Raw genomic sequence first — 13,931 nt, 5'->3', positions numbered from 1 at the left:
GGCACAGTGAGCCCGTTTTTAGTCCTGAGAGATCCAGTGGCTTTCTAGGATCCTGGGGAGGGCAAAAACAGCCTCCCCCACCCAGCCAGAAATGGTCCATTTCCAAACTTCAGGTAGATCTGGAAGGCCCAGTTTTCACTCTCCCCAGCCTCTAGAGGGGAGGGTGAAAACAACCCAGAGGCCCTCCATAGGCCTGAAATACGCTGCCAAAGCCTCCACATAAACCCTTTACTTATCTCAAAATGGCCCAGCCAAAAATCAGCTGACACTGGAGCTGATCTATGGTAATAGCTCCCATGCTGGCAGATATGGCTCCGCATGCCACCTGTGGTATGCATGCCATAGGTTCGCCATCAGGCTTTAGAAGCTATTGCTCCCAGTGTTGTTAAAGAAAATACCTATGTTATTATCTACTTTTTAGATAATAGTAATCAAAATAGTACAAGGATTACACTGCCACCTGCTTTGCATACAAAGCAGTGCTGACTAAGAATATTCAGTCTTGAATCCCAAATATTATGTATTCTAAAACAGCCAATAGGTTTTGATTTCTGTCTTTCTATTTGATTAATCCAGTCCATTTTTAATCAGAAGTCAGAAGGAATAAAGCACTCAGTTCTACATCCTTGTTTCTCAATTTTTTATATATTATACTTCTACAAGATTCACGGAAATGAAAATAACCTTAAACAATCAAGAATGTGGTATTCACTTATGCTTAGAAAGATATATAGTGTGTTGAATTGAGATTATATCTGAAAGGTGGAAGTTTATTCCTCACCAACTAAATGTCCTGACAACTTTCAAATCATGCTCTTCCCTCATTCGCTTCAAAGTTAGAAGAGCTAAAAGTTAGATGGTCAGAAAGAATTATTGGGGGGGGCGGGATTTTCATGTTTCATCTTCCAACATACATGGGACGTTTTAACGGCTGGCTGAAACCAGTCGTCCTACAGAAATAATCTGGATCCAACTAAGTATGTTTTTAATTTCATTCTAGTATGAATTTAATTTCATTAACTTCAGAGGATAATTAGAACTTCAGAAAAACAATAGCTACCAACTTGCCTCCCTGCTTGAGTAAAAAAGAGGCCTGTGAAAATATTCACAGACCCTTCACATTAGGGATGTGTCCCTAAATTTTTTTACTACCACTCTGTGGGTGTGGCTTAATTTTGTGGATGTCGCTTAATTTTGTGGGCATGGATTAACGGTGATGTGATGGGTGGGAGTAGCTTGATGGTCATGTGATGGTGGGCGTGGCTAAGTGGTCACGATCCTAGTTCCCCTACAAGGATACCTGCATTTGGACCTTTTAAAATCCCCCCAAAATATTAAAGGAAGTGAGATTTCATACAGCTCTGAACTCTTAAGACAAACCAAATACAAGTGGTCCTCGCTTAATGGCTGGTTCACATTTATGACTGACCTCCTCAGAACTACCTGACCTGTTTTTTGAGTTTTGACAGCTATGTGCATGCACACATGTACGCATACACCCACACATACACATTTGAACATATGTTGCTGCTATGAATTATCAGGACTAAGGAGGGTTAAAATAGTTAAAAGAACTGTGCTTTGACCACAAGAGAATTTGGGTTCATATGTTTTAGCCTCAGGTCCCCCGATCCAGTAGTGGGCTGCACCCAGTAAGGGCCACACTGTGGTGTGGTTGCAAAAATCGCAATACACACACAGCTGCGCATTCCTGTTGCACACACGCATGCCCCCATGCAAGATTTGGCTTCTGTGCATATGCGACAAATGTGCAAGTGTCCTCGTGTGAGATTTTGCTTCCTGCACATGCACAGAAGCCAAATCTTGTGCCGGCCAGACACACACACACACACACACACACACACACACACGTCGGTCACCGGGGGCACACTGGGAGCACTGGCGACGGGCAGCCCTTCCCTGCCCTAATCATCCTAAACATTCAAAGAGCCATTTGGACCCATTTTCCACAGAAGTTGAATGTCGTCTGGCGGGACCCAGGGAAAGAGCCTTCTCTGTGGTGGCCCTGACCCTCTGGAACCAGCTCCCCTCAGAGATCAGGACTGCCCCCACCCTCCTTGACTTTTGTAAACTTCTTAAAACCCATCACTGCCGTCAGGCATGGGGGAACTGAGTCATCTCTCCTTGCCTCTGTAGCTTTATGTATGATATGTTTGTTTGTATGCTTTTAATTTTTTTAAAAATATACTGGGGTTTTTAGACCTTTTAATGTAAAATTGTTATTTTAGACTTTAATAATAGATTTGTTACTGTATATTGTTTTATCACTGCTGTGAGCCACCCCGGGTCTGCGGAGAGGGGCGGCATACAAATCTAATTAATAATAATAATAATAATAATAATAATAATAATAATAATAATACCAACTAAACAACTGCATGCAATCAGTTGAACTAATTTTAAAACTAAAATTCTAATATAAAGTCTATGGTGAAGAAACTGATTATAAAATTATCGTTTGGGCACCAGGTGCTGATTATTGGAGAAAGTCCCAGCACCATACTAACAATATTTTTTGAATGCCCTCAATTCTTTGAATTTGCAAAATGTTCATCTAATATGTCACTATAAAACAAGATTTTGAAGGTCTTACATGTACTAGCTAATTGTTTTAAAACACTTGGTCTAATCACAAATTAATGATTAACTTAAATATGTATATAATTTACTATTCCTAATTTAAATAAATTGGATTCCTGCCACATTTCTCTGGTTAATTCTTCAAGTGAGTGTTTGTAAAAATTAATGGAGCATGGTGTTTGGTTTTTTTTTGTTGATTTGACGAAATCTATAAACATTTGCATATTCTCATTGTTTGACTGAGATTTCCTTTCAATGTGTTTCCTTTCCAACAAGAATAGGTAAAAGATGACCTCTTATTCATTTACATGCATCTTTTGACAGTCATGTGATCTGATTTTACGTCAAGCTGCCAGTTATGATAAGGCACACAATATGAACAGCCAGATAGTTCATTTCCTGAATCTTTTCCTCCTTATTATCCTGAAATTTTAAGACAACATATACTTGAAACTACATCTTCTGTTTCATTTATGTACCCTGAACAAATTAAACATACAAAATCATTATTTTTCTAATTAATCCTTAAAAAAATAGAAAAGGTATATTGAGACATACTCAAGATTTCACATAATATGTATAGAGTAATTATTAGTAATTTTCTATTTTAGAATATATTTTAAAACCTGGGAAAGGCCAAAAATATAATATGAATCAGAAAATAATGCTAGGAATATCTATTTCCATGTAGCAATAAATTCCATTTAAAGTTAAGCAGTGCAAAGATATTAAAGATGTATACATTTTGGAATGATTAAATAAAACCAACTCCCCCCAGAGATTAGAACTGCCCCTACTCTCCTTGCCTTGCCTTTCGTAAGCTCCTCAAAACCCACCTTTGTCGTCAGGCATGGGGGAACTGAGACATCTCCCCCGGGCATATTCAATTTATGCATGGTATGTTTGTATGTATGTTTGCTTAGTAAATGGGTTTTTTAAAATGTTTTAAACTATAATTTAGATTTGTCATGAATTGTTTTATTCTGTTGTGAGCCGCCCCGAGTCTGCGGAGAGGGGCGGCATACAAATCTAAATAATAAATAAATAAATAAATAAATAAATAAATAAATAAATAAATAAAGAATGCTAGTATTTTTAATATAATTTGTAACTACTATTTTATTGTGGCTTATTTGTTTTCTTAAGTGTTTCTTTTTTATTGTATTAAAACAACTGATATTTACTATTATTATAAATCCTAAAGGAGGATTAAAAAAAACGGAGTTCATTTCCTGAGTGAAGGGGGCATGGGGAAACTTGGTAAGAGTAAGTAAGGGATTTCAAGAGTTGTTACTCTTGAAAACAAAATCAGATCTTGAATCCCTTCCACAGTTTTTCTAATCAATGCACTGATTATGTTACGTCATACAACCAAGCTCAGACAGCACCAAGGACTCCACAGTCCAATTCTTAAATTCTTCTAATAATAACCTGGTCAATAAATTAAAATGTATTGCTGATGCTGGTTCTCAGTATAATCTTTTAAAGCATTTTGAGAAATGCAAACATTCCAACAACTCTCTGCAATAAATTGTTTTACTGGAATTTCTTAAAAAAATGATATTTGTATTATTTATAAATAGACTATTTATAAGAAAAATCACCAACAATATAAGCTGCTTAAATTTATGGTCACTATTATAAATTATACAGTCTATATTATGGCTTCTTTTAACAACAAATGGCATTCTAAATTAAAACTCTCATAAATGAAAAGAATAAATCTCTACAAACCTCAATTTGGTGAAGCTGTGTATGTACCTATAAGAATATTTATTCCTAAAGGTTCAGAGTATATTAAAAGGAATGGTAGATGTTTAAGACACTTCTCTGGAACTGAAATCATTGGCTTTCTAATTTAGAATTTCTCTCAGGTAATATAAAATGATTGATTGCCTTTATTTCATGTAACTTTTGATTTTTCCTTTCATTCATCATGGTCTATTTTAACCTAAATGCATTTAGGATCTGCCACAGGAAGAGTGTTCTCTTTTAAACTGTTCTAAAGTAATGAAAAAACATAATAAATTAATCTTATTTATATTTTACCAAAGCATAACCTTAAGCTACCCAAGTAATTTAGACAATTTCTCTCTGGGAGTTTTTCCAAATAAGTAAATAAAACTATATTGTGTTGTTGTTTCCTAAAGTTGTTAAGGAATCAGATGCATGTAAAAAGAGGAAAAGTGAAGGGAATTTTTTTTTTTACTAGGCCTGGAACTTAAACTTAGTTTTAATTTGCACTACAAGCTTATTTTCTGTACCACACTGCTTCTATAAAATAATTCAAGTTACCAGCCCTACTTAAATTTCTAAGAATTACTTCAAATCCTACATTCCTGCATTCTGTTTCTAGGAAGGATCAACCTGTTATAGAGCAATCTTTAGCATGCAAAATTAAATGGCATATTGACTTTGAACATGTCAATCTTTTATAAACCTGCATTTCAAGGTAAGAAACTATTAACCTCATAACTGGAATCTGTTTTTGTTGTTCTGCATATCTCTATCTATCTATCTATCTATCTATCTATCTATCTATCTATCTATCTATCTATCTATCTATCTAACGCCTTGGGGATAAATAAATAAATAAATAACAAATAAATAAATAACATTGACGTTCCAAGATGGCTTCAAATAATCATAAAATACTCTTGCTGCACATTTTAATACAGTATTACTTTGTTTCTGCTCCATGTACTAAATATCATTTAAATAAGAAGAGTTTTAAATCCTTACACTAGGCAAAATTGTTTAATGTTGTTTCATAGAGTTCTATTTAAATATTTATATGAATTTTACTATTCTTACATGAACTTAGGGAATGTGTTTAAAAACAGTTCCATGCCCAAAATTGTGATTTATACAATATTTTTATCACCTACATATCCTATTTATACATCCTTCTATATGGTTAAAGATTTGAACTAGAATCTGGGAGAATCATGAGTTCTAATCCTTCCTCTGTCATGGAAACTTGGATGACTTTATTTTCTTGGCACCAATCATTCTCATCTCAACACACTTCACAAAGTTGTTCTTTGTCATGACAATGGGAGCACTGTGAATACTGTCTTGAGTTGAATAAAGTAGGATTTATATCTAATAATAACATACACAAACACATACATATTATATCAGTTATATGGAAAGCACTGCCTGACTACAGTGTCAGAGTAAGAATGTTCAACCAATTTAGAAACAATTGAATGAAGCTGTTAAGTCTATTTTTCTCTTTAACTGACAATACTATCTTTACTGTGAAAAGAGAGATATTTATATCATCTTCTTAATGCCATGAAGACAAAATGCACTAAGAAGCTATTTGAAAAGCAGTGATAATACTAATTTTGTAAATAAGTATCAACTTCTCTAAGTGATATTTTAAGATTGATTACTACTTTGTTAATGATTTTAAAGGGTTTTATTATTTTTTTAAATATTGCATATCTAGAAAGATCTTCATTTTGAATATCATTACACCCATTATCCTAATAAAAGCAGGACAGGATAAATTTTAGAAATCCATAATGGCAAGAAATGATATTACTACAGCTTTGCTGAGAGAAAGAAATCCAGGACATTATAGCCCCTAATTAAACATCACTTGCAATTTTAAATACCTTGTATCTACTTTTGTAATTAGGAACTATTCCTATTTCAGTTTCATTTATATTTCTTTATAAATCATCTTGGTATATTGTGATCTTTATCAAAGCTTAAGTATCATATAAGAAATTAACTGATTTAAATAGCTAATACATATTTAATATCTTTCTTTGATACTTTCACGAATAAACAAAACAAAATAAACACCGACACTTTATATCCAAGGATTTTCAATATAGTGTGGTTTAATATAGGGATAGGTGCCTTCCAGATGTTTTAGACAACCACTTTTATAATCTCCTATTGCTGGACATATTATAGAGTCTGATGGGATTTAAAATCCAAAATATTTTATCGTAATCTATCAAGTTTATGGATTTTGCTGATTTTTTGCTGTGGCCCATTGAGTTGCAAAGAAACCAACATGTCTTAGCAACGGAACAAGAACAAAATACCACATTAGGGCATGGAGGAAAAAAAATTCCAAATTCATCCCCACCTAATTACAATGAATCATTATCATAAACCATACATTAATTATTGTGTGTCCCTGTGTGTTACTTTTTAATATACCACTACCCAAAACCTATATTTTCAGTTTGGAAAAAAATATTTGCGGTAAATGTCCAGTATTAATGAGGTGTAATATATAAAAACCTATTAGAAAGTTAACTTTTATTAGAACCTGGGGAAGAAAAAAAAGATCTCCCATCACAAGCTATTAACAAAGCACTTCATAATCTAGGAATCAGGATGTTCTGCAATATTATCTGATTATAACATTTTTCTTTTGGAATTACTTGATGCTCCTGCAGAAATTTTAAATGTTTAAAACGGAAATGGTGAAAAACTAGATTGATAGTGAATCAATTTTCCTTGAATATGACCAGAATTTTTTTCTGTTTTTTTTTAGAATAGAAAAAAGGTTTATCAGATAAACACAGGAAATTTCCTATATTACAGGCTTCATAAAACTACTGAATCCCTTGAGATTCTGTTCTAAAGTTCAGTGATAGCAAATAAGAAGTAAATTGTTGCAAATATTTGTATTTTTCATTGTTAATACCTATGTGAAACTTGCCCACCTGTTGCTGGTGTAGGAAGGAAGGGTCTCTTGGACTTAGTCCCACGTATCGATTGGCTTGGGAGGTACCTGAAGCTGTATAGGCTGATTAAGGAAGAACAAAACATATTGATAAAGACAGAAACCTACCTCATACTATTCAATTATGAGAGATTCAGAATTATGAAGCATGAATCTGGTTATGGGTGTAATTCAAGCCTGCCTATTGACTTCAATGGAATTTGCATGAAAATAGAACTACCTTATCAATAATAAGGATTCTAAATCATTTAATTTTTTTCCAGTTTAAGAGAAGTTAATTCAATCTGATTCTCATCTTTTACCACTTTATATTAGAATTCTACAAGTGGAGGCACAAGCAAAGTAAAACTAATCCTTAAGCTTTTGTGTATGTATGAGTGTACGGTACATTACTTCTAATACTATTCATATACAAAATGCAAATGTTGATTAAAGAGTTGTTTGTATATGGCACTAATGTTTTCTTGAGGATAGCTAATTGTTTTAAATAACTGGTAGAAACTAGAATATTAAGATCATTTTTCAAAATTAAGTACTTGTTAAGAAAAGACAATGTAAGAACTAGGACAGTCTAGGACAGTGATGGCGAATATATCTGCTGGCACGCGAGCCGTTGCCCTAACTCGGCTCCAACATGCATATGTGTGTTGAGCAGCTGATTTTTGGCTCATATAGAGGCTCTAGGAGGGTATTTTTGGCTTCCAGAGAGCCTCTGGGGGTAATGAGGGAGACCATTTTTACCCACCCTGGCTGCAGGGAAGCCTTTGGAGCCTGGGGAGGACGAAACACGAGCCTGCTGGGCCTACCAGAAGTTGGGAAACAGGCCATTTCCAGCCTCCAGAGAGCCTCCGGTGGGTGGGAGAAGCTGTTTTTGCTCTCCCCAGGCATTGAATTATGGGTGTGGACTCTCCCCAGGCATTAAATTATGGGTGTGGACAGACATCCGAGATAAAAAAGGTTCACCATCATTGGTCTAGACATGGGTGTCAAACTTGATCGTGTCGTGACGTATTGGGATGTATTGTGACTTTTTTGCCTTTGCGGAACTGGGGTGGGCATGGCCTGTGCGTGACACAATGGAATGTGCGACACAATGGAATATATGTTAAATTGAATGTATGTTTAGTCTGTTAGAAGTGTCTGGTTTCTTAATTAAATTGGGTTTTTAGATTGTTAGTTTTAGTTTAATATTGGATTTCAGACATTTGTATTGTTCTTTATATATGCCATAAACTGCCCTCGGAGAGTCCTCGGAGAGGGGCAGCATATAAATCCAATAATTAATAATAAATATAATCTGGCCTGTGGGTCACCAGTTTGACACTCCTGGCCTAGGAGATTCAAGGTCATGACATTTTCTTCTGTTCAATCATCTGGGTGAAAAATAGAAGGTTTGAATCAAGAATAGGTCCATTTTCAGTGAAAGGCACTAACTCTTGATTGCTCGGGGTTACAGGTAGTCCTCAACTTACAACTATTCATTTTGTGACTGTTTTAAAGTTACAACACTTTAAAAAGTGATTTAGGATCAGTCTTCACCCTTACAATTGCTGCTGCAACATCTCAATGGTTACATAATCAAAATTCAGACTCAGAGCAATCTATTTATTTATTTGTTTGTTTGTTTGTTTATTTGACTTTCATGCTGCCCCTCTCCGAGGACTCGGGGCGACTCACAACATATAATAAAAGAATACAAAACATTTGGGGTACAATTATTTAAACATTAAATCTAAAACTAAAACCCCTAAAAAACACCAGTCATTCACATTCAATTAGTTTCTTAGTCCATTCATCGGCCAGGGGACAAGAATCTAATGGGCCCAGGCCTGGCGCAACAGTCTCAAAACTCATTATTGAGGCTTGAGACTCTTGCGGAAGGCAAGGAGGGTGGGGGCAGTACTGATCTCTGGGGGGAGTTGATTCCAGAGGGCCAGGGGCCCCCATGGAGAAGGCTTTTTGCCTAGGCTCCGCCAACTGGCATTGTCTAGTTAACGAGACCTGGAGAAGGCCAACTCTGTGGGACATAATTGGCTAATGGGGTTATGATGGCAGCAAAGTCTTCACATATTGAAGACATGATTCATTTAACAACCGCAGCTATTTGCTTAATAGTCAATTATTGACCAAAAAAAGGCAATAAAATCCAGTATGACTCACTTAACAACTCCCTGGCTGGTCCTAACCGTCATCATAAACTGAGGATTGCCTGGAGTCTATTGAATGAAAGTGATTGGTTTTGCTCTACTTTCTAAATTTGAGTCACAGTATCCATAATTTTATAATAATTTGATTGCTATTACCAAATATAGCAAAGAATGAAATGTGGGTAAATAAAAGATGAATTAATTTCAAAAATGCAGACTCACTTTTGCAAAATAATACATATATGGTTTCTTAAAAGAATTATTAAAAATCCACTGAAGAACTACAATAAATGATATATCTACAGTAGGGTATAGGAATGTAAGTGTTCATAATTGTAGTGGGAAGAATCATTTTAATATTTTTATATAAAAAATTTAAGAACATCAACACTGACATGTAATACTTAGCCAAAATATATAACTGCAGATAAATAAGTGTTGGTGCCTTTTTTGTGCCACAGATCTTATCATAAGCACTGATTTAATAGAATTAAAAGTGAGTATATTTTCAGTAAAGCTGTATCTTGGAAACACAGTGGAACTATATTAATAAAATAAAAATAAAAACTATAATCAATTTTAGATGCCTGTGTCATTTTTCATACATTAAAAACATACAAACATGATTACCATTGAAAAAGTGAAAAGTGCAGAAGTAAAATTTATTTAAGTATACTTTTATATTGTAATGTTGCTTCTCTTGAAGATCTATAATGAGTCCTCAAAAAATACTATTACAATGTTACACTCCCTATGTGTCCTTAACACTATTTAACATATTATTTGAGTAATAGTTCCTGAGTGATGAGTGTTGAGATGGAACATTGGTGAAATTTAATGAAAATTCTAACTCAAAAATTCTAATTCAAATCTGAACCACATTCCCAGTCTCTTCTGAAAGATGTGGTACTTTGGATAATTAAAAATGTCTTTGCTCCTGTTGGAAAGTATAAGTTTCAGAAATGAAAAATTGTAAGATAAATCATTTTGAAACTATTATCTGATTAATTACATTATACTAATGTTAGATTAATCATAATAGCATAACCAATCTAACTCTCTCAAAAACTGGTTATAGTGATTACTATCAACCGAGCCTCTGCCAGGGATCTGGATGCACTGTGTGTCAAAATTAAACTTACACACAAAAAAAATCCACAGCCTTAAAATCTATTGCTGGTAGAAGAATCTGGGTTCTCTGCCACAAAACAGCTTTTCTCCCATACAGGAATTTTGCTGCTTTAAGAAGTTGGGTAAGGAAAAATTCAACTTCTCTACCACTTAAAAACTCTTTCATTTTCCCATCCCACACAGGATTCCTAACATACTTTCTGTTCTCATTTTAATTCTCCATTTCATTATTTACAAGTCATGGTGGCACAGTGGTTAGAGGGCAGTACTGCAGAATATTTGTGCTGACTGCCTATAATTTCACAGATCAAATCTCACCAGGCTCAAGGTTAACTCAGCCTTCTATCCTTCCAAGGTCGTTAAAATGAGGACCCAAATTGCTGGGGGCAATATGCTGATTCTGTAAACTGCTTAGAGAGGAATGTAAAGCACTCTAAAGTAGTATAGAAGCCAAAGTGCTATTGCTATGAGTAAATTTCAGACTTAGTTCAATTGGTATCATTTTTCTTACTGGTTTAACAAGAAGGGATGTTAATCTATGGGTTTTGATGTCGGGTCCAGCATCTTCAGCGACATCTGGAGGACCACATGTTTCCCATCTCTCTTTTAAATATTTTTAATTTAAATGCTTATGCATGCCCTATCAAGTCATCTGATATTATTAACACTGATTGCAAGGACTTACTAAATGAATTATAATCAATAAATTAACGTTTGTTCTATAATAATAGCATCTCAACTAATATACAGATTAATTCAAGGACTACTTGAACTATTTTATGAAAACTAAGATGTATTTCCAAAGTGGTGACAAAACCAAGTGGAAGCAGGAGTAAGAAAATAAATGAATGTATATATTATTCAGTGTGCAAATTTCATGCCACTATCCTCCTATTACTAGTGACCATTGTTCTTGTAACTGTCCATTGAATTGGATGTGGTAAGCTATTACAGCAAATGGATGGATAACATAAAATGTAAAAGATTTTTTTCCCAGTAGACTTAATATGACTACTATAATGTTGCAATTTATTGAAATGATTAATGTTGGAATTTAATTCAAATAATTTTAGTGTATTGATCTTAAAATTGCAATTCCATTGAGGACGATAGGATAAAGGGCAGTTTTGAACACAGTAAATGAATGAGTGGTTCACAGAGGTGTGTAAATCTCTTCAAATATAGATATTCTGACGGGTTATCATTATTCTAACGAATAAAAACCACTTATGATAATTGGGTCTCATGTTGTGGAACAAGATCTGCTTTCAAGAAAGCTCACTTAGGAAAAAGCAGCTGGATCTCCTTCTTCTCTCTGGATTTCAGATGCCACCAGTTTTGCAGCTATAAACCCTGACTGTGCTTCTGGTTCTCAGAATGTACATCTTAAATTTAAAAACTGGATGTGTTTTAATTTTCCATTGGCAGTTGTTGGTCAAATTAGTTATTGTCTTTACTGTGGCTGCTCTATCAGAAAGGTTGCAGAATAATTTGACTTTTTAATAACTGTAGATTACAGATAGTCTTCAACTTACAATCATTTGTTTAATGACTGTTCAAAGGTACAACAGCACTAAAAAAAACCTTAGACTTATACTTGTTACAGCATCGCTGTGGTCAAATGATCAAAATTTGGGTGCTTGGCAATCAGCATGTATTTACATTGCAGTGTCCCAGGGTCATGTGATTGACACTTGCATTTTTCCCAGCTGGCTTCCAACAAACAAAGTAAACTGTAAGGGAGCCAGATTCACTTAACGACCATGAGATTTACTTATCAAGGACAGTGATTCACTTAACAATAAGTGGCAAAAAATGGGCACAACTCACTTAACAACCGTCTTGCTTAGCAATGGAAATTTTGGCCTTAATTGTGGTTGTTAAGTGAAAACTAACTGTAAAACTATCATGATGTTATATTATCAACTGTGAGTGTCTGCTTGGTCAAATAGGAGGAAAAGGTGCCTTTACTGGCCTGAATTGGAAAGTATTTTGATCCTTTGATGGACATTGATTTTCCCTAGGCAAAATACTTACTGGTTGCTGTAGGTGAAGATGCCTCACCTTCAGTGGATGTAGTGATGGGCTTAGTGTCTGTCATAGTCAAGGTCACAGGTCTCATCGTACTGTGATGGGGAGAGGGTGCCAAAACTGGAGTAAAATGGCCAGGCATTTTCCCTACTACTTGACCACTGCTGTTAGGCTATAAAACAAAACCAGAAGAATGCCTTGTGAAATACACACATAATGCCTTCTGTATCTTAGGGCTTCCAGAATTCTATAGCTGTAGAGAATCACTCTGACATACAAATCTTTCTTTGTGAATACAACTGCAGTTTTAATGTGGGTGTGTTTAAAGCTTGTGCAACTTTTTCTTATGCACATAATGTTCTCAAGCACCTATTTATCAAGTACGAGACTCACTAGTGAAGCCATGTTATTGACCCTAAATGTTTATCAACATCAAATAAATAAATCAGTAAAAAGAAACCCAAATGTTATCACTAGATTCTGCTGATCTTATGTAGATGACTGAAAAACTCTAACCAGTTGTATAAAAAAACTAAGCAAACCCCATGTATTTTTTTTCTTCTTGATATGTGATCTTTATTCAAACAATAAATTAAACAAAAAACTATAAGCAATAAAAACCATATATTCAACCAAAATTTAGCAAATCTACCATTTCCTTCTGCTATTGTTTTATGGAAAAAGTACTTTTATATCTGGTGGCCTTTTGGCATATATATACTAGTCTTTGAAACAGGCTGGAAAATATTTCAACCACCACCACACACGGGGGGGGGGGTAAATCAATTGTGTAAAGGTGTGGGTAGGTTTGAGGGGTTCCCTTCAATGCCCAGCGTTGAGTCCACAGCATCTCCATTGGATTAACATTGGACTTCTGACTTGGCCATTGCAGAACTTGTATTTCTCTTCTTTCCCTTCCTCTCCACTTCTCCAACTATTCTTCGGTAGATTTACTGAAATATTTAGTGTCACTGTCATGTTAAAGTTCGCTTTTGGTTGAACTTCAATCGACTGATGGTCTCACATTCTTTCTGGACAACAGGGTTGTTCTCCTGGGATGCCTTTCATATAGATCTATCTAATTTGGGTAGTAGACTAACAGTAGACTCATGCATTTGGGATATCAATCCTGGCAATCACCACTTGTAGGTCATATGATGAAATTCTGGGGTTTTTAGAGACTTCTTTCACATCTTGTGTTCTATTCTCAGGTTAAATTTGCTTAGACAGAGCAAATTTCTTCAATGTAGGCAAATTGGTACTTGTTGGAAATCTTCTCCACTTGTTAGAGGATTGTAGATGGC

The 13,931-nt window shown here is 34.9% G+C and overlaps 1 protein-coding gene across 12 annotated transcripts in view; it reads right to left on the bottom strand.

Annotated features, from left to right (window-relative positions):
* The window catches only part of NFIB (nuclear factor I B), a 255,588-nt gene that overhangs the window by 20,456 nt on the left and 221,201 nt on the right, over nt 1–13,931 (bottom strand). For 4 of the 12 annotated variants that reach the window (XM_070742552.1, XM_070742550.1, XM_070742553.1 and 1 more), the window contains exons 9-10: nt 12,634–12,799; nt 7,299–7,381 (exon numbers count right to left, since the gene is read on the bottom strand). The exons of 4 other annotated variants lie outside the window; for them this stretch is intronic. In XM_070742552.1, coding sequence (XP_070598653.1) covers nt 7,299–7,381; nt 12,634–12,799 — 249 coding nt within the window. The remainder of the gene's footprint in view (nt 1–7,298; nt 7,382–12,633; nt 12,800–13,931) is intronic. 4 more of the 12 variants (XM_070742551.1, XM_070742555.1, XM_070742561.1 and 1 more) reach the window with 2 other exon arrangements.

This window comes from Erythrolamprus reginae, chromosome 2 (genome assembly GCF_031021105.1).
Source record: "Erythrolamprus reginae isolate rEryReg1 chromosome 2, rEryReg1.hap1, whole genome shotgun sequence".
Taxonomy (NCBI): Eukaryota; Metazoa; Chordata; class Lepidosauria; order Squamata; family Dipsadidae; genus Erythrolamprus; species Erythrolamprus reginae.
The sequence above is the reverse complement of the archived record's forward strand: the minus strand, read 5'-3'. Positions and strand labels throughout refer to the sequence as shown.